Raw genomic sequence first — 21,057 nt, forward strand, 5'->3', positions numbered from 1 at the left:
CACCCCCCCCCCCAACTATCCGATTTTATTAAAGGTTTAAAAAAAAAAAAAAAGTTGCTTGACAATCAAGATTGATTATGATTCGGTGGGTTATGAACTTAACTCTTCCCGCCCTGGATTGCAAAAGTGACACATTTTAGAGTTAAAGGTCCAGTCCTTCCATTACGCCAGAAAGTCCACCTCGCACCAGTTCGCTTCCACTGAGAAACATTACGGGCCCCAGATTACCAAGCTGGGTAACCGGGGGCCCTCCGGCTGCTATTTGATCACGAAGGCTGTCTGAGCATGTTGGGAAGGGTAATTACTACCCCGCAATGCACTATAAGCACAGGGGCTGCCGGCACGAGGCAGCGGAGTAGCATTCAGAGCAATATTTCTGCATCGCGTGTGTTTTATGTGCAAAGAAGTCTCTGTTCCTGTTACCTACATCGCTATGCGTGTCGTGCGCGCCGGCCCGTCCGCTACGTGGCCCATCGGACACTGGCTGAAATGCGGAAAATAAAGTGGCTTTGAGCTACTTTTCGTGTGAGGGCAAAGCGTCTCGTGTCGTGTTTCTACGTATGAGCTTTTTACTGTATTCACCCGTGGGACCGCGGTCCGTGTCGTGTCTGTGTGCGCACAGTAGAGTGATACGCACTTGGCGTATATATATATATTTATATATATCATTCTAGATGTTTGTAGAACTCTAAACGCAGGGCTGTTATTTATCTCATGTCATTCCTACTACCTGTTGTATCACAGACTGAATTCCGTACCCTCCCCGCTCGTATAATAGTATTAACCCAGGTCCTGTACCCTCGTTCACGTTGTTGGCAGATGTTAAACGCACCGAGTGACACACGGTTCTCATTATCGTGATGTTTTAATCTTATTGTTACAGCAGTTTTTTTTTTTTTCCTGTTTCTCAGGGTGCTGGAGGGGGGGGATTAAACCTGATGCTCGACCTCCCCTTTCCCCGTGCTAACCTCACTCCCCACCTCCCCTGCGTGCGTGTGCAATACCGGGTTTCTGTATCAGAATCTCTGAGTGAGACCTTTCTTTATATAAGGGTTGTATTGTCATTGGATCACTCTTTTTAATATATGTTCACACTGTGTCTGTAACCCTTGCCCTGCCGGGACGGTGGGAATTGCTGGAGTTACACTTGTCACGTATGGATATTTTGGGTTTTTTTCTTGCCATCAAAATAAAAATGATTTAAATTTTACGCTGTGTCTGTGTTATTTTACTATTGTGTCCTCGTATAAATTACACGTGTGAGGTTCGGTGTGGGTAGGCAATGCACGCGTAGTATATAATAAATGTTGCCGAGTAATAATGAGCATGGCAGTATGTTTAAACTTGTACCTTAATTACCTTAATTTAAAAGGACGCCGACTTATTTCTGTTCTTTTAAGAGGAACGGCCTCTGTTACTAAAGTCGTTGGTTACCTTGGTTACCTAGAACTTTGGCAAATAGTGTTAATTTGGGGGGTATTTAGTTTAATTTTTAAGATCAGGGAAGCGGAGAGCTGTGTCAGACTTAACTAATCAATTTCCTATCCTTAATGAGCCAACCAACAGCAATCAGCAACTTTATGCAGGAGAGATAACTAAATCATCATGCGAAACGTGAGAACAGGGAGTTAAGATGACTGATAGTATACACATCACGTGGTATTTTAACACATATTGCTTATTTTAATCTGTTATGTGAGTTTATTTAGTGTACAGAATTGTAAAAGTTAAATTTGGGGACGGTGACGGATCTGCACTCAGTCCGGAGTTTGCCCTGGATGCCTCTTATGTTATCTGATGTTATTTAGTAAATATTGCCCATGTTGTAAAGGCGACGTTTGCACCGTGATATTCATATAAGAAAATCCAATGCCCGTTCTCGTTCATGAAGTCATCGCTGTCCCTGTTTATGGTCAGAATCCATTCTGCTGTTGACTAAACCTTCGCCGCTCCCTTGTTCCCCAGCTTTGCTATAAAGCGCACGTCCATCGTCCATAAAGCAGACCTGCGCTGTTATTTAGATCGAGTGCTGTCGGCCAGAAGCCCAGCGTGAATTAGAATTCCTGAGCGACAAGGAGCTGTTAAAACAGATAGAATAGCAAGGATTCTGTGGCGTGATATCACAGTTAACCGTTTGTGTTCAGTCTGCATGCACTCTGTATGTTTAACCGCTTTACAACACATTCCTGACCAATTGGGCCCTGAAAGAGTTAAAATATTCCCTTCTCCTGGTTCACTGGCAGCACCCGTAATGTCTTCTAAAAACAATGAGCCTTGCTGGTCGGCGGGGAGACGTACGTTTTGAGTGTACACAGCGGAGACTGGCGCTGCCTCGTACATGCTATTTTTTATACGTGCTGTGATTAGAGCGGATCGAGCAGACAAGCCCCCTCCGTGCCTGCTTTATGTGCGGATGGAAGGCTTGCATGACAGTCTGTGTACACAAGATAAACCTCCACCGCTCTGCACCCACTCCAAGCAGCCCTCATCCACATCACCATCTGAGTTACAGATTTGGTCCCGAAAGGAGATGGAGACTTGCGAAACTTTTTGGTAGACCATGATTGTGGCTTCTGCGTTAAAGGCAGGCGTTTCCGGACTGCGCTAAGCCGACTCGAAACAATGTTACCAGTCAGAGGATAAAGTGTCTGCTTATCCTCCTCATCCTTCTTACTGGCTGAATTTGCTCCAGGGAGAAGGAACAGTAGTGTATTGGTGGTACGGGCCACCGGCAGAGTCGGGGAGGTCCCTTTGAGTATAGAGTACTTTGAGACACCTTTGGTCTGTACTTCAGGTATTTTGAGCCTGCCTGAACACGCGGAATGAGCTGTCTACAAGCTTGTACCCTAATTCTTAAGTCAATAAAGGCATACCTCGGAGCTCTGGGGTAGAAGGGGCAGATTCTCAGGGTCACACAGCCTGGAACTGACTCCTTCCTAATCTACACCCCTGTGATCATATACACGACTCCCAGTTGGTGCTTTTGCTCCCAGTGTGCTATGGTTGCTATCCCTGCTTGAATGCAGGTGATTCAAGTTTATCTCGTAACGATTAGTAAAGGTTTCCATGAGGAACGGCATGAGGGCCATTCTGGTAACACATTTGGTGAGTTGCTACATGGGATCTTCACGATGTGATATTAAAGGGTTATTATTTCACGCGTCTCCGGGTCTCGAATCAGCCTTTAAAAAGTCTATAATTCATCTAATTTAACTCGGAATAAAAAAAAAAGTAAAAGCTCTGACTCCGCTGAGCGAAGGGAAGTATTATCCTGAAATCCATCAAGGGATGAAGTCTGGCAGCTCGGCTCTAAGTCCTGAGTTATGTCTGCGGAGTTAAAGGAACTGCCGTGCCATATTTTCTGTACATTAAATAATCCTATATATATTTTGTCTCGCAGATCCCTGAATATAATGCGCTTCGCTGTCCCTTTAAGGGCTCCAAATAACTCCGCAGCTGGGACCCGTCTCCAAATTCGCACTTTGCCAAACGTCCCGCAGCGCTCCGGAGTTCACTCAAGTTTATCCTCCACTGACTTAAATCCATTTGGAGCAAATCCCACCTGAGTTCAGCCAGGGAACCCCATAGCGTTCCGGTATCGAGCTGCGCTTATGTGAGAATAAAGGTGCTGAACAGAAAATCTTTATTCCGTCCTCTAACAATGTAATCGTATAAACGCAACACAAAGCTTTAAGAAGTTTTCTTGGTTTCTATGGCAACAACCTATCAAGGTCGGCATTTGTGTCACGTGTCAATTAAGTGTTCCCAGTGAAAACCCTGAATGATTAAAGAATTACTTCTGAGGAAGGCTTGGGCATTCAGCTGTCCTGGGAGTGGAGTTTCAGCAGTGTAGGGGTTTGTCATTTGTCTCAATTTATATAAATAACCAAATGCAATTATATTTTAAATCACATGGTCGCTATATATATATATATATTTAAAAACTTTTTATGGCTCCTGAATGTCTGACGAGACCAACGACTGATTAAGGTTTGAGTCTTTACAGCAGGAGAAACGGGCGACTATATGGGGGCCGAATGGGGCCGATCTTTCGGCAGGTTCTATGTTTCGGAGTTTACATTTTTTTTCTTTCGGTTTATAAGGTCCGCAGGTTACTGTAACGTGCCGCAAGCGTCAAAAATTGCTTGCAAGCTCATATGCTGGTTACGATGTTACCAAACGGCAGCGCTAACGGCCTATTGCTGTGGGTGGTAGAGAAGGGGTTAAACGCGCCTGGAGTAACATCCTGCAGTAATCTATTACTCCCAGCCCAACACTCAGTCTCCAGAAAGTGAATCAGGCTGCTCCAGGTCAGGGGCTCCCTCCTCCCTCCGCTCCACAGATCCCATTGGAGTCGGGGCTGAAATAGGATACAATCCCTCTCCCCCCTCTCGCTTTTCCTCCCCAAAAAAAAAAAAAAAGAGCACAAAGGTTTAACTGCAGGGGAGAGAGGGCTGTTTGTAAACCACTCTAGATGCAGTTCATTAAAAGGAGTTCGAAGAAAGAGAAAGAAAAGGGGGGTTCAAGGGGAAAACCATGGAGCCTGGGTCTCCGCTCCCTCCCCCATCGCACCGCCGGACCGCTTTCAGCGAGGAGGACTGATGGAGAAACCATATTACCAACGTTACACGTGTACGTGCCGGGCCGGCGAGCAACTTATTACTGTGTGTTAATAGCGGGTGATGACTAATCGGCCCGACCAGTCAGACTGTCACCCCGTCTCTTTAAACTCTCCTTTTCTATGCATATAAGAAAAAAATATAATAAAACAAAAAAAAAAAAACATAAAACAAGTTTTGTGTTTGCGATTAACATAATTCAAAAATATTGTCAGGGTTCTAAATGGGCTACAATCACCATGGAAACCAACCGAGTGTTCCACGAGTAGCACTTTTTAAATCAGATTTTATTTGCATTATATTTTACTTATAGAGTGCCGGCAGGTTCCGTATCGCTATTTCAATCGGGGAGCGTGAACAGTAACAACGCTAACAGTAACGGTAACAGTAGCATGAATAACGATATACTGATACGGGGGGGGGCTGTTCTTCTGAGCTTACAATCTATTAGAAGGTTGAGGGGAAGTGGGTCAGTTATTTATGTTCATAAAACCTCGTTATGGAATTCTAGGTATTTACTTAACTTCTGTCTAGATTCGACAGCTAAGCCCGTGAGTCATCGACTTCCCCACCAGAATCACTAAAAAGTCACTTTCCTGCTTAAATACACATTATTGGGGCTTTTAGGGCTGTAGAACCCTGCGATACCCTCATACCCAGCAAACATTCTGAGCTCCTAGAAAAGACGGGCATCAGGGGAGGAAAGAGCAACGGAGAGGGACTCTGTCTACTAAACAGCGACTCCTCGGAGATGTGCAACTGTATCTTTGCATTGGACTACTTGGGTTATTAATCATGTGAAAAGCTGTGCTGTGCCAATGACGCTTTATCACGTCAGGTAAAGTATACATTGAGACAGAGCATTACTTAAAGTGGTGCAGGATTTGATGTATAGGCTGGCGGCCCGGCGGCGTGCACTAATGAGCCGCGCGCTGTCTTTTTAGATTTCTATCTGGTGTCTGCTGAAGATTGCGCTGCAAAGCGTTGCATGACTTGCAAGCAATAACGAGACATTTGGTTTTTTTACTCTAATTTCTGACTGCATGAAAGGTGAACGACGTCACATTTTTTCTTTGTGACTCAATAACAGAACATTAATAAAGATCTAATGCTGGGGTTTCTGCGTCTCCTTCGCGGCCGCTGGCGAAACGAAATTCATTTTACCGAAACTACACACAGCGTCGGCTTTCTAGGTTTTGCTTTGTAGTTGTTTTGTTTAAAAGGAATGGAAGACAACGGGGGACAAGCCTATGGGTATAATGGGTGGAGATCAGTCAAAATGGGTGGGGCTTAGTCAGAAACAGGAGGGTTTATTAGAAGACCCACCCCTTTCCTACCTACACCCCTAAAAACATGAACGCACACCTAGTCTCCCTAACCTTTGATACACTGTGTTCAAAATGTAAATGTCTACCGTTGGGATTCCAGATGGACTTCAGGCGGCTTTTGGATGAAAAAAATAAAGAAATATTAGTAAATTGTGTTAGAACCATAAAAAATTCTGAAGTTATTGAGACCTATATCTATACATTCCAGTTACTGACGTTTTATACGGTATATATATATTTATTTATTTATATATATATATATATATTGTGTATGTATATATATATATATATATATATGTATATATATATATATATATATATATATATATATATATATATAAATATATATAGTTTCAATATTACTGCTGTGTTTCAGTATTAAACACAGGTTTCTAGTATTTACTATTGAGAGGTCACTATTAGGAGCTCTCTTTATCGCTTCGTCTTAGCCTGTTCTAGGTTTGTCAGACCCTGTGAATGTGAGATGCGCTGCGGCCATTGTTGGCGCTATATAAATAAAAGATAATAATAAATAATACAAGTGAAAAGAGCTTGGTGCCTTGGATCCAATTTCCAGGCTGGAGAGAAGGGGTTTTGAAGATGCCGTTGGAATCGTTGTAGGTCGGATCGGAAAGAATGACTGAATGCAGTTCTATTTTCACAATGACACGCAGAAGCACACGGGGTGCAGGAACCCCAAATTATTGCTACATACGTTACCCGGGGGGTGGATTTTGTGGCCCTTGGGTCCTCGAGACAACACAAGGAGGGTCAAAAAGAGAGATGGTTCATTCAAAAATAATACAAGTGGAGAGCAGAGCGGGAAGGGGCAGAGACTCATCTGGAAATAAAGGTTTCATGTTCTTTTTTTTACTGATTCCTTGTAACCGAGGACTTGGTCCTTGGGAATCGTTTTCTCCAGACACAAACTGCAGGATCCATGGTGTTAGAGGGGACTTTCATTTAGTTTTTATGAATTCTGTACAAATGAATCCCAAAATATGCTCTGCTGGCCGTATATCGGATGGGTCACCCGCTGTTTGCCCAAAGTTCTCATTTAGAACCCTGACGTTCCGGGACCAGCTTGCCCAATTTTATAAACACACAATCGTACTTTTTAGAGCTGTTCTTGGACCTTGTTATAAGACTCCCCAATTTAATCTCTTCTAGATTTTTGGATTTACATTCTGGAACTAAAACGTGTCTTTTCTCATCACTGGTCCCCCCCCCCCCCGATGCCATTAGCACAAATGGACTTGGAACGTACTGAGTTCTTGACCCATCTAGCTGTCAGAGACTTAAACAGATGATATCCAGAGTTTTCCTAGATTCCAGGAGCCAAGTCGAGCCAAGCGCTATGACATCTTCCAGAGTTTTTACTGCAAACAAATTTTCAGTAAAAATGCCAAATCCACTTATTTGCTTGGGTAGAGTGTTGAGTCCAGATTTGGCACAGCAGGGTGGTTGGAAATGGCTAGAATACCCCCTAACCCCCTCCCTTTTACCTCCTCCTTTCTTTTTTTTATACTTTAAGGGGGGGAGGGTCAGTTCTGGGCAGAGTTTGGGAAAACTCTCTGCGAGAGTCAGCTGAGCAGATAATTGAAAGGTTTCTAGACCGACTAGCTGAAACTAGTTGGAAGAACACAAAGGATAAGGAGATAAGGAGGCAGCAGAACCCACAGCTCCTGCAAGCTCACCTCTCAATACCCCTGCACTGCGTCCAAAGACATCCGGGGGATACGGAGACACTGGAGATCTAACCAGAAAAACTCAAGAAAAAAGAGACAGGTAAGAAAATTCCAGGTAATAGTAAAAAAAAAATATAATTTCCCTACAGATGCCTGAAGATCTGAGATGCTCCAGAAGCTGTGACCTATGGAATTGATAGAATTAGTTTCTAGAGTTTGCGTTAAATGGACTGAGCTTGGATACACTGTAACAATGCCTTGAAAAGGAGACATTGTCCCAAGAGCTTGCAGGGTTTTTTTTAGTTTTTTGGGTTTTTTTTACTGGGATTTTACAAAGAAAGGTTTACAGTGCAAAGTGTTCATATAGAGAGAGCTTTTTCCAGGTCTATAAGCATTTCCATCTAAAGGGTCCACATTCCCAAGGGTCTTGACCCCCAAGTCCTCCAGACAAGGACAAGCCCCCTATTAACCAGCTCAGCCCTTGACAAATGATGTGTGAGGCCAAGTGGTCAATAAAAAGGGTCTTTGTGGGTGAGAGTTGGGGGGTTTTGCAAGGGTCAGAGGGGTGAAGACTGCCTGGTACCAGGAGACAATCATTGAGGGATATCCAGGAGTAGGGATTTCTGGTACCTCTTAGCAGCCCCCATGATGGGAGGATTCTGTCTGTCCCATGGTCATATTACTTTAATATATCCTAATAAATCAATGCAAATATTCAAGGGTATTTTTTATGTGATTATCAGGAAATGCGTGCAAGTTTTACAGGTAAACTTTTTGGAAACAGTTTTAAGGAAAAAGAGCTTACAATCAATTAAACGCACATCATTTTAATTCAGTGACTGTGGATCCGGATCAGCATAAAGTATCGGATATATCGGATACCACATAAAGATACATCTTCTCAAAATGGGCTTTAACGTTCACATTTTATTGGTCGGATCATGGTGTGGCTTTTACAGACGGAATCTCTTAATGTGAATGTTTTGAGTTTATGGACTGCAGTAAAATATGTATTTCTATAGGGCAGTTGGCCTGGAGTTATGGGAGTTGTAGAACAATAACCAATGGAAGCTACCTATGCCTACCTAATACACTGCCTTTGTGGGTTAATGTGATATTAGATTAGATAGGGCACTAAATCAGAGTGAACATTTATATTTGGAAAAAGAAGAAGAAATATTATTATTATTATTATTTATATTATTAATATTATTATTATTATTATAAGATATTATTTTATATAGCGCCATCATATTTAAATATATTAAATATATTTTTCTGCAAGGAAATGATGCTGAATAGAGCAAAATAGAAAAAGGTTCTAAATGTTATTTTTTATTTTTTTTAAATCATGAAAAAGGAACGACAAACGGTAATTTAACTTTCTTTCTGCGCCTTGGTTCCCTTGTAAACCCCGTTGCTTCTCCTCCACTCCATTAAACACCATTAAACCCTCTCATGTGGCTATTCAAATATTTATGCAGCTTTTAATATACTTTATTTGACCAAGAGCCAAAGCACTCAACCTCCTCGTTCCCTAAAGAGCAAGGTTCCTTCTTCTTTTGTGTTTATTTTATTCTTTTTTTTTTTTTAAAGCAATACAATCCCGTTAAAGTTAATTGGCCAATTAATATCTAATCCTTCATTTCGAATTTGTGGTCTAGATCTTGTGCGTGTTTTAAACCCACAGACGTTTTTTGGATTCCGGCCAAAAATAACAGAAAATTTCTAGACTTTTTTTTTTTTTTTAAGGAAAAAATGTTAACTTTTTTTTTTTTTACTCCTGGGGAAGTAAAGAAGTCTTTATTTTAATATCGAGTCTCCTAATCAGCGTTTAACCCGTTTAAACACTCAATGGTTCCAAGAAAAAAAAAAACTGCATTTGGATATAAAAAAAAAAAAAGTTGTGTATATTTATCATGCTTTTTCTTTTTTTTGTTCCAAAATTATTTTTTTATTAAAAAAAAAAAGAAAATGAATTTTAAATATGACGAGCTGTTGAAAAATGAATAAATGTTTTATGAGTCATAAGGAAATACTCCCTAATTATATTTTATGTCTGGAACTCGCTTAATTGGGATAAAAAAATTAGGTATGAAAATAACCAACTGCCTTGAAATCAGATAATCCCAGGCATTCTGTATAAACTAATCAGGTCTCCATTCCTTGGACCAACATATTTCCTCCTTCTTTATGTTTTATGTTGAGTTCTTTAAATACGCTCAGGGTTTTTTTTTCTAAAAAAACTCTCTTTCCCACCTTTAAAAGGAAAAGCCATTTTTAGAATCATTGGGACCGTTCAATGTCAACAAAAAGTTCTTTTAGAACAGATCAAAAGTTGGACTCAAGTAGTAATAGAACAAAATTACACATCAGGAAAAACTCCCTAAATGCAGGCAAGACTATGACCTGACATCATTTTGTTAATATTATAAAAGGTAGCTGTACCCCAAATAAAATTCTGACATTTTCTTCCTCTTCTTGGAACCATCACGCCGCGAGTCGTTTTATCAGAATTCCGTGTTTTTACAATACGTTCACGTTGACTCAAATCGCCATAAAGTTACAATGTAGCCAGCATAACATAGTTTTGTTCTCAGTTACGCATCAGGTCTGGGCAGAGCTGGCCGCTGACCCCCTCCGTGGCTTTCAGCCCTTCTGACCCCCTTCCTAATGTAATGGCACCGGTAACATTTTAGGCTGAGCTTTAAGCACCGATGATTAAAACATCAGAGCGAGTACATAAGATTTATGGTTGTTTGGAGAGCGATAAATTCTGCTTTTGCACACTGCCGGTTAACCAAAGCAAGATGTGCCTCTTTTCCTGGCCCTTCCGGCAGCGAGGAGGGCCGGTTAAAGCCCAGGAGGACCAAGCCTTCCCTTTAAAGAGCGGCCATGCCAAAAACTCATCGTTGATGAGTTCATCATCCTTCCCGTGCCTTCTCTGTGCCAAACATTGTACCAGACTACCATGAATGCTTCTCAAATATCCGGTTCTAGGACCCTCTTTGGATCCTTATATCTGTCTGTCTTTCCTCCACCAATGCCCCTGTTTTCTAGTCCGACAGCCCTAAACATCACAATCATGTAAATAGAACGGCAGGAACTGTGTTTCTAAGTTAAATTGTGTAAACCTATGAAGAACACATCACTTCATCACCTCTCCCAGGGCTAGGAAGCAGACGCTCTTGTTGGACTCCAACTCCCATTCTCTGAGGCTGTAATGGGAGTTGCAGTCCATCGGTATCTGTTGGAACTGTTTTATTTTTCCAGCGCTGGCCAGGCCCGACTCGTGGTGTGACTCACGGAAATAAAAGTGACTCATTATGACGTTGTCCTTCCGTGTTTGTAGACTTCTCTCCGCCAATCATGGTCGATCCAGAAGATCAGGCATCATGGGAGATATAATCTAGAACAGCTGGAGAAGGCATATGTTTCTGGATTGGTGTTGTGTTATGTGTGTTGTTTGTTCTACAGGCCAGGTTGGAAGGCTCATTGACACGACACCGATCTTCTCGTTGCATTTCAATGCCCTTTGTCCCATTGGGCTTCTCCGCCTATTGCCATTCACTGCCGGGATTATTGTGTCATTGACTGTTCAGACCTATAATTCCAGGTCAGGGGCCCCGATGGGAATCTCCGCTGGAGGGCAGCACCATGCTGGGTCCTGTGACTGGAATGTGCCCCGGGGCAATTAGCAGCTCCCTGTTCAGGGGGTAAGCTGTTGAGGTGCAGAAGCAACAGATGTGCAGACAATCCGAGGATGAACATTCCTCTGTACGATGGCCGTTTAGCTGTTTAATTAGGGGCCACGCCACAAGCAAATTGACTCATTCTTTCTTTTACAAGCGGTTCAAGCAGGTGTTTGAGAATCCATTTCAAAGATGGATACAAAATATATGTAATTATCCTCATACTGGAGGTTACTTTAAAAACCCCACCAACAGCTCATTGCTTAGTGAGTCAACCCATCTATCTGGTGGTGATGATGGTGGGAGGGTGAAGGCTCCAAGGTTAATAGTTGCTAGCTGTCCTGACTTGAGTCCCAAGGAACAATTCATTTTGTCCAGTGCCGCCCAAGTGTTTCTAGCGCCCCCCAGCCTCTATAAATCAGACACGTCCCTCCTGCACGCACTTGCTTGCTAACTTTGGAGAGAACCTCATGGCCGGTCTACAGCTCTTGGCATAAACCTTAAGGTCATCTGTGGTCTTCACCACTGTAGCAATGGGGCAGCGTTTGGCAAGCCACGCATGCGCAAACTGGGGAAGACAGGAACCCAAAATGTATGGAACGTGACACCTCGCCACAACTTCCCGTCAGCGGAACGTGACCTGACATCACCCAACCTATTCTGATGAATGTAATTAGGCGACATTAAAGTAATGATGTCATGCCATAGAAAAAAATGGGTTTTTTTCAGGCAAAGTGGTGTTTTTCAACAGCCCCACAGGGGGGAACTGGGTATTCTTGCCTAAGGGCCAACAGTTTGGCATCCCTGCTGTTAAATCAGAATAGCGCCTGTTCTGTATGCAAGGAACATGCAAGGAATGTATCAAGGAACGTTTTCTGGGACAAGAGAAATCATGGGAGGGATATTTTCCAAATGGTGCGCGCAGGCAGCATGGAGGGGTATGTTTCTGGACTCACACTGGATCTTCGTACCGGGGTAGGAAGGCATCTCGGTTTCTTTGAACAGGATAGTCTTTGTGAAGAAGGTTTTATTTTGGGATTCCTTCGGAAGGACGTAGGATTCCATAGCAGCAAAAACAGTAGGGGGCTTCCAGTGTGTGGGGCAGGGGGGGACATACAGGACTGGGTTCTCCCGCTGGGAATCTTACATCACCGAGGATGTTACACAATGGAACCAAAATATAAAGCGTTGCAAGAAAAAAATATACACTGGTACAAAAATTCCACCAAAAATTATCCGAATACTCACCAAAAACACAAAAAGGACAGTATTTCTAGATCAACCCCAATATTGTACCCCCAAAAAATGTGATATTTAAATGTGACTTTAAGGATACATTTTTTCTGACTTTCTGCTGCGTTTCACTTCTTTTTAATTCCAGCTCACATATTTCTTCCATGGATAGATATTACCGGTATCTCTGCTGGAATCACGTTTCTTAACTCTTTATTATCATCTTCCGTCTCTGAGTTGAGTTATTTGTATTGTTGTGTTAATAGCGGTCTCTCTCTCTCTCTCTCTTTTCTCCCAGGATGGAATTACGGGCTTTTTATGTCATTATGTTGGTTGCGTTCCTTGCTGTGAGTTCCCAGGCTGCAAAAAACAAGAAAGGTGATAAATTGCCCCAAATTCTGAAACCCTTTTTGTTTGACTCCTGACTTCTTGATTCTGCAGACCCTCCGAGGTTCTCAGCCTCCACATCTTCCTCCAATTCTCACTTTCAATTGTCCTCTTTGTGCTGACCAGTTTTTCTCTTTTTTCCCCCTCTGCCTGTCGTTTGCGATCTCTCCCCATTGTTCTCCCCGTTGTTCTCCCCGTTGTTCTCCCCACAATTTTTCTCCTTCTTTCTGTTGACTCTCCTTCCGCTTCTCATCTTGATCTTTCTCCCTTTCTCGTCTTTCATCCTTTCCCAAGGTCTTCTCTCCTTTTCCTTCTTCTGTTCCTCCTACCCCACCTGAACCAGTTTCATGTCTCACTCACCTCCTGCTCCATACCTTTGTTAGATCATTCTCCAATCTCTGATCCATCTCTGCCCGCAGTCCCTGCTTCACTACCTCTGCTCCTCAGTCGATTCACTGTCCCTTTTCCCCAACCAAACCGTCACCATGTTTTCTTCTAACAGACAAGGGTAAGAAGGGATCTGACTGCGCGGAGTGGAAGTGGGGAAGCTGCGTCCCCAACAACAAAGACTGCGGTTTAGGGACCCGGGAGGGGACATGCAAAGAGGAGACTCGCAAGCTCAAGTGCAAGATTCCCTGCAACTGGAAGAAAGCGTTTGGAGGTAACGGCACGTTCCATACCCATCTCTCTAACCAGAGCTTCACGTACCCTGTGCCAATACAGAAATACCCAGAAGGGCCGGTAATTTATCTCTGCCCAGTGGGTCAATAACCGCTTGCACCCTGCATCAATCCCGTCAACCACTGAAGCTCCAGCTGCAGAAGACTACAATTCCCAGCATGCTTTTTAAGCTCCTTTCCCTCTGGTCTGGACAATGGCTTCCAAAATGATACACAGCATTCTATGCCAGGGAAGGGCTCCTTTGACCCCTTTGATAGTATTAGATAACTAGATATTTAGCCCCGTTACATTGTGACTTTAAGACCAGGGAAATGTTTCTGGCACTTTATTCACACGCAGCTGCTTGTGTTTATCTCATCGCATGATTTTCATATGTAGATAATGTTAAAAAAAATCACAATTAAGGAAGAGTTTCTTAGCAAGTCTTCTCTGTTCTTACAGCCGACTGTAAGTACAAGTTCGAGAGCTGGGGGAATTGTAACGGCGATACTGGACTGAAGATCCGCACCGGCACCCTGAAGAAGGCTTTGTATGACGCAGAGTGCCAGCAGACCGTGGAGGCCACCAAGCCATGCTCTCCAAAAATCAAGTCTAAATCCAAAGGTAAAACATGAACTTTAATGGAATTCATTCATTTTATGTGATTAAGACCCATCAAGCTCTTTACACCGATACTAAGTGTTACTACGTAATCATTTGCAAACCTAGCATACAACCCACGTTACCATGTACCTCGTATGTTGTTCCCGGGTACCATGCACCCGTGTGAGACCCTATGCAGCTTTTGAGGGTTTTTTTCGATTACGGTCACATTTTTAGTCTAAAATATTCCTTTTGTGGAACGTAGCTGATGCCTACAAGGCCCGCCTTTGCATGAAGATTCTATTTTATGACATCATATAAATAATACCTAAATAACCTCCTCGGTGATGCAATAAACGAGATATGCTTTAGGCTCTGTATGTCTACACATTCTGCTGGCTAATGGATATTTGAGTGGCCGGTGAATAATATTTGCTCTTATTTCAGGAAAGAAAGGTAAAGGAAAGGAGTAGAGGGATCTGCTGACGCCCGTTAGACGAGGCCATGGGAGCCGCGCTCAGCACCCCGGGGAATGATGGATTGACCGTGTTCTCTTTCCGACCTGTCAAACATGCACTCTTACCAGCCCTGTCTCCCCCAGCCCTGTCTCCCCCAGCCCCACCCACTTCCGATCCCGAAACTTATATTTTTAATCACTAATGTTCATTTTTTTTAGGAAAAATATTAAGACGAACTTAAGAAAAGCAACTGATTTCTTTCACCCCCTTTTCACCAACCTTAAAAATCCCCCGAAAAATCCAAACCCTTTCCTCTTTTCATTGTTGCTTCTTTATACCCCCCCCATTATCGTCCACTCCATCTCCATTACTCCAATATTTTTGCCCTCTCCTCCTGTACTGCTGATGTAGAATTTCTTAAACCACTTCTTGATCCTTTTTTTTCTACAAGATATGAAAAATAAGATAATCTGAGAGCCTTTACTATCCCTTTGTCATCCTAAAATTTCATGGAAGTTTCTGTGTCTTTTTTTTAAGGGAAAAAAACAGATTAATTTTAAAATTTACCCCAACTCGGCTGTTGCTTCTCTCTAATCGCTAAACTCCCCCTGTTTACCCCGAATTTACTGTCAAACTTTCATACTTCACGTGGCTTCTTATTTCTATGTGTTTTTAGAAAGATTCCCTTTGGATTTGCTCTTTTGTTTTTTGTTTTTTTAATAAATGTACAGTTTGAATTTGTAGTTTTATTATTATTTGTTTCTTATGTGTGTGATTTTGATCTTCTGGCTATTTTTTTGGTTCTGAAATATTGGCCAAATAATGGCTTGTGTGTCTACAGCAGGAATGTTATAATCGGGACACTGAATAAGTATAAAATTCAGGAATGTTTCTTAAAAATATTGTAGGGATTCTATGTATAAAAAGTATTTACCCAGCGAAATGGTCTCAGCACCATAGCCAGGGTCGGACCGTAAAGAGGCCCTGGCACTTTAAGGCCGGTGGCCACCAATGGATGTGAGAGATCTTTTATGATTACACAAAGTACGGTGGGCCAGATGGCCATTTCAGGCCATACCAAAGCAACCAATGGAACGTTCCTGATGATCCCACATTGCTATGGTGATTTCGCCATGTTTTTCACGCCGGGGCTCTCCATGCTCCTACGTTGGTGGTTCTTCTGTCTCTATAATGCGTGGTCTATTCCCATAAAGCTCCTAAAAGTTATTAAATACACTCACAACAAAAACATAGTTACATCATCACCCTTAATGACTGATAAAAGTAAGGGAGTAAAGCGCGTGCCGTGTAAGACGGGATAGATTCAGCTCCTGGATGGACCGGTCTGAGTAACTGCGACTGTAAATAATACCAAGAGCGCTGCTTCTATGTTCACGGTTGCCTGCTGGTTATACAATAACCACAATTTTTGTTGTACGACATCATAATTTGAGGTGGAAGTGACACAATGTGCCTGCTGGGGACAGGTTCTGGACAGAATGGGGGAGAACCGACACTGGAAGTGGTTCAGTTGAGTTATCACCACCCCAAGGCGAGAGATAAGACACCGCGATGGAGAAAACCAGCTCAGGCTTGTGATAGCGGGTGAAACATTTTTACACTAGTCAACTTCCAACACCAAGGAATGATTAACGCGTGAGGGAGCGCTACACGCCGGTTACACTGCCGGTTACACTGCCGGTTACACTGCCGGCTTCACAATGGCAGGAGGGCAGTTTGATTTATGGCTTCAGGAGCTGGTATTATCCGGAATAGTTGAGGAACGTCCTTCTGCTAAGCATGGAAATTGGTGGAAATGGTTCGTCTTCTGCCCCACACAAGATATTCTTTAAACAATATTCTCTGTAGCCATGCAAGTGTTTTGTGATGTCATAGGCGGCCACAAGATGTATAAACTAGGATTCGGGTCAAGGGTTCTTCCCCAGGACATAAAAAAGTTCTCAATCACGTCTCACACACCAACACCCCCCCCCCGTGGCTTTCTCTCCTCTCTCATCCATTTTCCCATCTTAAAACCCGTAATAAAACCTCTTCCGCATGAAACCAGATCTCTATATTTGTTTAAGTTTTATTACAGGGACAACAAAAAAAAGAGAGGAGACTGACAGCTCACACGGCACCGAATCACTATGTGTACCGTGAACCAGGTCTGAGTTCACTGTCCGGCAGAGATAATACGCTGTACATTTACCCAGCAGACAATTGATAAATGAGCATTTTCTGGCAGCATGACATCATTAAGACCAGTGCTGTGCTCTGATGATGTCATACCACATCATAAAACAGACCCGGTGTGTATAATGCCAAAGACTGGTGATTTGCCCCGTGTTATGTTATGACCATCACGGCGGCACAAAAAAATAGACTGACCCTGAATTATGATGAGATAATGCAGCAACATTGTGCCCCGATGATGTCATGCTTCACCTTGGTGAAATCATAAAAAGGTTATGTACAATAACTTTATGACCAACGGAAGACAAGCCTTTACTCTGATGATGTCATGCCGCATCATGGTGACCTCCTAAGTAATCTTAATCTTGAATTCTGGCCATGACCTGTTTTTCCTCCCCTGGACGTAGAGGTCCATTTATCACTCTGTGAACTGTCAGTGTTATACAGGAGACTGGGGGAGGAGAGCACAATGACAGGAGGGTTTGACCTGTTCCAGATTAATGTTACTGAGCACGTTCCAGGTAGAGGTGAATTAACCTCTTTTTTGCTGCCGAATGGATTTCGCTTGGTCCTGCGCGTTCCGGTTAAGCAGTAACGCAGCCTATAGATGGGATCATGCGGGTAAAATCACAGCATTTAATAAATGTCAGCACTTTATAAAAACGTCCGGCGGTCTCGATGCCATAAAACCAATGTTTGTCCTCTACCTTCTAATTTATTAACCCTTACAAGATTAACCCCTTCACTGGCCCTGGAATGTTTAAGATAGAAATAGCACTTCTCCTCCATTAACATGTCCCTTCTGTCTCGGCTCCCATAGGGATGCGCCGACTGACATGACCTGCAATCAATAACTGACCGTAACTCCGGGGATTAGTCAGCAACTACCACTCCCATGACACTCATCTAGCCAGGGGCACTCTGCTAATGTTTTGGAATTCCAGCTGAGCATTGTGGGAATTGTAGGACCGCAACACCTGCGCAGCTGGCCGCCCCAGAACCTGATGATTCAACTTTACCCCAGAGGTTTGCGGGAATAAATATGAACAAATGCCCCTGTGGCAAGAGATTCCTCATTCCTTCCGTAATGGGTACGAGATGAAAGCTTCTTTTAACCCCAACTGATAGATAATAATGTTTTACTATATTTTTTTTTAACCCTTTTGATCCCATGGGAAGGACCCACGGGACACTAAAACGGCTACCATTTCCGGCAAATGAAATACAGATGTGTTTGTTACAAGGTAACATAACCTTCCCTGACAGAAACTGGGTGTTCTTCTTAGGAGATACTGTAAAAAATACATAATTCTTATATTATAATGAGAGTTGTCGGCTGAGAGTTTTAGAACCAGAGCTTCCGTAGAGGGGGTTAATAGCGTAGAAGAGAAAAGGTTGGGGCAAATCCTTTGCAGGGCAGCAGCACACAAAACAGGGAAGCAATTACATCCAGGCACGGCCAGCGAGGCAGGTAAGTCAGCAACGGGGCAACCATGATATAGAACCCAAGAAAAGGATGACCTGAAGATGTCCTGGTATGTCTCCTCAGCAGGTCTCTGGAGCAATTTTGTCATCTCAAGCATGATCCTCCTCCTTGAATGGTCAGAAGACTGGCGGCCAGGACAGCTACGGCCACAATGCCACAATGTGGTGTCTCTGTTCCCTTTGAACTTTCTTTGGACTTACAAAATGTATCCAGTTTTTTGAAAAGTAGTCCATTCTCAGTGGAAATTTCCTTAAACTCCAGCCCCTACCGCCTTAATCCGAGCTGCAACCTGGAAGTCATGCCCTCGATGCAGAAGAGTCCCGGGAGCATTTACAGTTTCCAAACAGGATTCTAAAAACCTTTGAAATTCTCCCTCCCCGTTTCCCTCCGGGAGTCACAAGAGAAGGGGCAATCTAACGGCCTACCTGCCCATTCTGATATTCCTGTACTGACACATGAGAAGGTGTTTGAAGGTCTTTTTGAAGGTGGCATTACACAGCGCATAGCAGGCCGGGTTTATTGTACTGTTGACGTAGCAAAGCCAGTACCCTATTGACCAAACAGTATCAGGGATGCAAGTCTCACAAAACGTGTTGATGAGGACCATGACGTTGTAAGGAGTCCAGGTGAGGATGAAGGCCAACAGTATGGCAAAAATGGTCCGCGTGACTTTTTTCTCTCTGGCTGCCATTTGCCTCTTTTTCCTTACCTGGTTGCGGGCAATGCTAGCAAACTTCCTTGCCACATTGGCTGGACGAGTGTTTGGGAGGGATGAATTTTGGGGCAATGGAATGGAACACTCAGGAACTATCTCGATAGCTGTCACACACTCGTTCCCCGTCTGCTTGGTGACAATCTTGATCTTAGACCACTTAGAAGCAGCACCGACCCTTGGATTCAGAGGCTGTATGGTTTGGGTAGGAGCCAAGACAACACCTGAAGAAGGGTCGTTCAAGGGCATCTTATCTTCGGGGTTATGGGTCATGCTGGCTGTACTGGAATCATTGGAGGTTTCTTTTTCTTCCACAGACTGGAGGTTGGTCAAGGACTTTTCAACCTTCCCATTCCTGACACCATTCTCATCTTCCCCTTTAACCTCAACTGCATCCGGCTTAGGAGCGTTCTTGGTTTCCTTTATTAAAGGACTTTTCATGGAGCTGACCGGTTTGGTCTTCTTCTCTGTTCGGGTTTCTGGGCAATGCCTGCGTACTCTGCTCCTACTAGCAAGTGAGATGTGAATGTAGAGTATGGTCATAATGACCACTGGAAGGTAAAAGGCAGCAATGGCTGTGCCAAAGGTGACCGCTGGGTAGGAGAGAAATTGGATGTAGCATTCTCCGTCTGGAACTGTCCTCTCCCCGACAATGAACTGCCAGAATAGGATGGCCGGAGCCCAAAGTGCAAAAGATAGGAGCCAAGCGGCTGCAATCATTAATCCAGCCATCTTAGTGGTTCTTCGAGCTGGGTAGGTCAATGGCTTGGTGACGCAAAAGTAGCGATCAAAGCTGATGATGAGAAGGTTCATTACGGAGGCGTTGCTGACCACATAATCCAGAGCCAGCCACAGGTCACACACGATCGGCCCCAGTGGCCAGAAACCCTTTATGATGTAGACGGTGTAGAGATTCATGGAGAAGACGCCAATGATAAGGTCAGCACATGCCAGGCTAAAGAGAAAATAATTGTTTACCGTTTGCAGATGTCGGTTGACCTTAATGGAGAGCATAACTAAGATGTTGCCCACCACAGTAACTAAGCTGAGGGAGCCCGTCACAGTGGCAATGAAGATCATCTCCATCGTCTGGTACTGGACAGCGGACAAAACCTTGCTGCCGAGGGTCTGGTTGCCGAAACTGGTTGTGTTCTCCCAGGTGTCATTTTCCATCTTGACCAACCAATGAGGGGTTGAGAGGTTGTAGAGTAAATCTAAGGGTCAGAATAAGACAAATAAGACATTAGACGATGTATCTGATTCTATTCACTATAATAAATAAGAATTCATAGCCACATCATCCAGTGGGCACTGTAGGCATCTGCCTAGGGTCTACCAGAAAAATAGGCCAACCATGGGAAGTCTTTCTTATACACTGGGGGAGTTAGGCTATATTTTGTATTATTTATATATTATTTATATGTATATTATTTATTAGAAAAACATGGGAGGCCAAAGAACTTTCCAGTATTTACATTCCACAGGAGCAATTAGCTAATTTTTCTCTAGCCGAAGACAACCTAAGGTACCAAATTGTAACATTCGTCTGACCCATTTAATCTGACATGACTTTTGTAGAATACAACATTTACATAATATTGTAAATAATAATAAAATGATAATATAAATCATATATATATATGTGTATATTTATAGATATATATATATAAAATAATAAATGATAATATTGTAAATAAGTGTTCATCCTTCCTCAGAATGCAACGTTGCATTACCCCACCTCACCAGGAGATGTCGCCCTTGCTCCACTTAGAAATCTGCTAAATGTTCTAAAAATTCTTACTTATGAAGAGTAATTCTTGTGCAAATTTTTCTTGTGCAAAATTGTGCAAAGCAGTCTTGTTACCATGGCAACCAATGGAACATTCCTCATGGGCTCTGCCTTTATTGACTGTATACTATGAGAGCAGATTATGCTAAACATTTTTTGCATCAGCCCACCCCACCATGACTGCTGCAAAGCTGGTAGGGGGGCCA

General features: G+C 43.1%; 2 protein-coding genes across 2 annotated transcripts; one reads left to right on the forward strand and one right to left on the reverse strand.

Moving 5' to 3' along the window:
- Positions 1-7,501: 7,501 nt before the first annotated feature.
- Positions 7,502-14,782, forward strand: MDK (midkine). The gene is made up of 5 exons (XM_053448377.1): positions 7,502-7,735; positions 12,859-12,938; positions 13,450-13,608; positions 14,070-14,231; positions 14,658-14,782. Exons 2-5 carry the CDS (start codon positions 12,860-12,862, stop codon positions 14,681-14,683), a joined length of 426 nt encoding a protein of 141 aa, XP_053304352.1. The 5' UTR covers positions 7,502-7,735; position 12,859; the 3' UTR covers positions 14,684-14,782.
- Positions 14,783-18,771: 3,989 nt separating this feature from the next.
- Positions 18,772-20,268, reverse strand: CHRM4 (cholinergic receptor muscarinic 4). Its single transcript, XM_053448375.1, has one exon. The coding sequence runs from the start codon at positions 20,233-20,235 to the stop codon at positions 18,772-18,774; it is 1,464 nt and encodes a 487-aa protein (XP_053304350.1). The 5' UTR covers positions 20,236-20,268.
- Positions 20,269-21,057: the final 789 nt, after the last annotated feature.

Source organism: Spea bombifrons, chromosome 10, assembly GCF_027358695.1.
Source record: "Spea bombifrons isolate aSpeBom1 chromosome 10, aSpeBom1.2.pri, whole genome shotgun sequence".
Classification (NCBI taxonomy): Eukaryota; Metazoa; Chordata; class Amphibia; order Anura; family Pelobatidae; genus Spea; species Spea bombifrons.

What these genes read in the sequence shown, in the direction of transcription:
- MDK (XM_053448377.1), top strand. Translation starts at nt 12,860, where the DNA reads ATGGAATTACGGGCTTTTTATGTCATTATGTTGGTTGCGTTCCTTGCT. An exon ending in GGCTGCAAAAAACAAGAAAG is followed by an intron (nt 12,939 to 13,449) that starts GTGATAAATTGC and finishes TTCTTCTAACAG; the next exon opens with ACAAGGGTAAGAAGGGATCT. An exon ending in AATCAAGTCTAAATCCAAAG is followed by an intron (nt 14,232 to 14,657) that starts GTAAAACATGAA and finishes CTCTTATTTCAG; the next exon opens with GAAAGAAAGGTAAAGGAAAG.
- CHRM4 (XM_053448375.1), bottom strand. Translation starts at nt 20,235, where the DNA reads ATGGAAAATGACACCTGGGAGAACACAACCAGTTTCGGCAACCAGACC.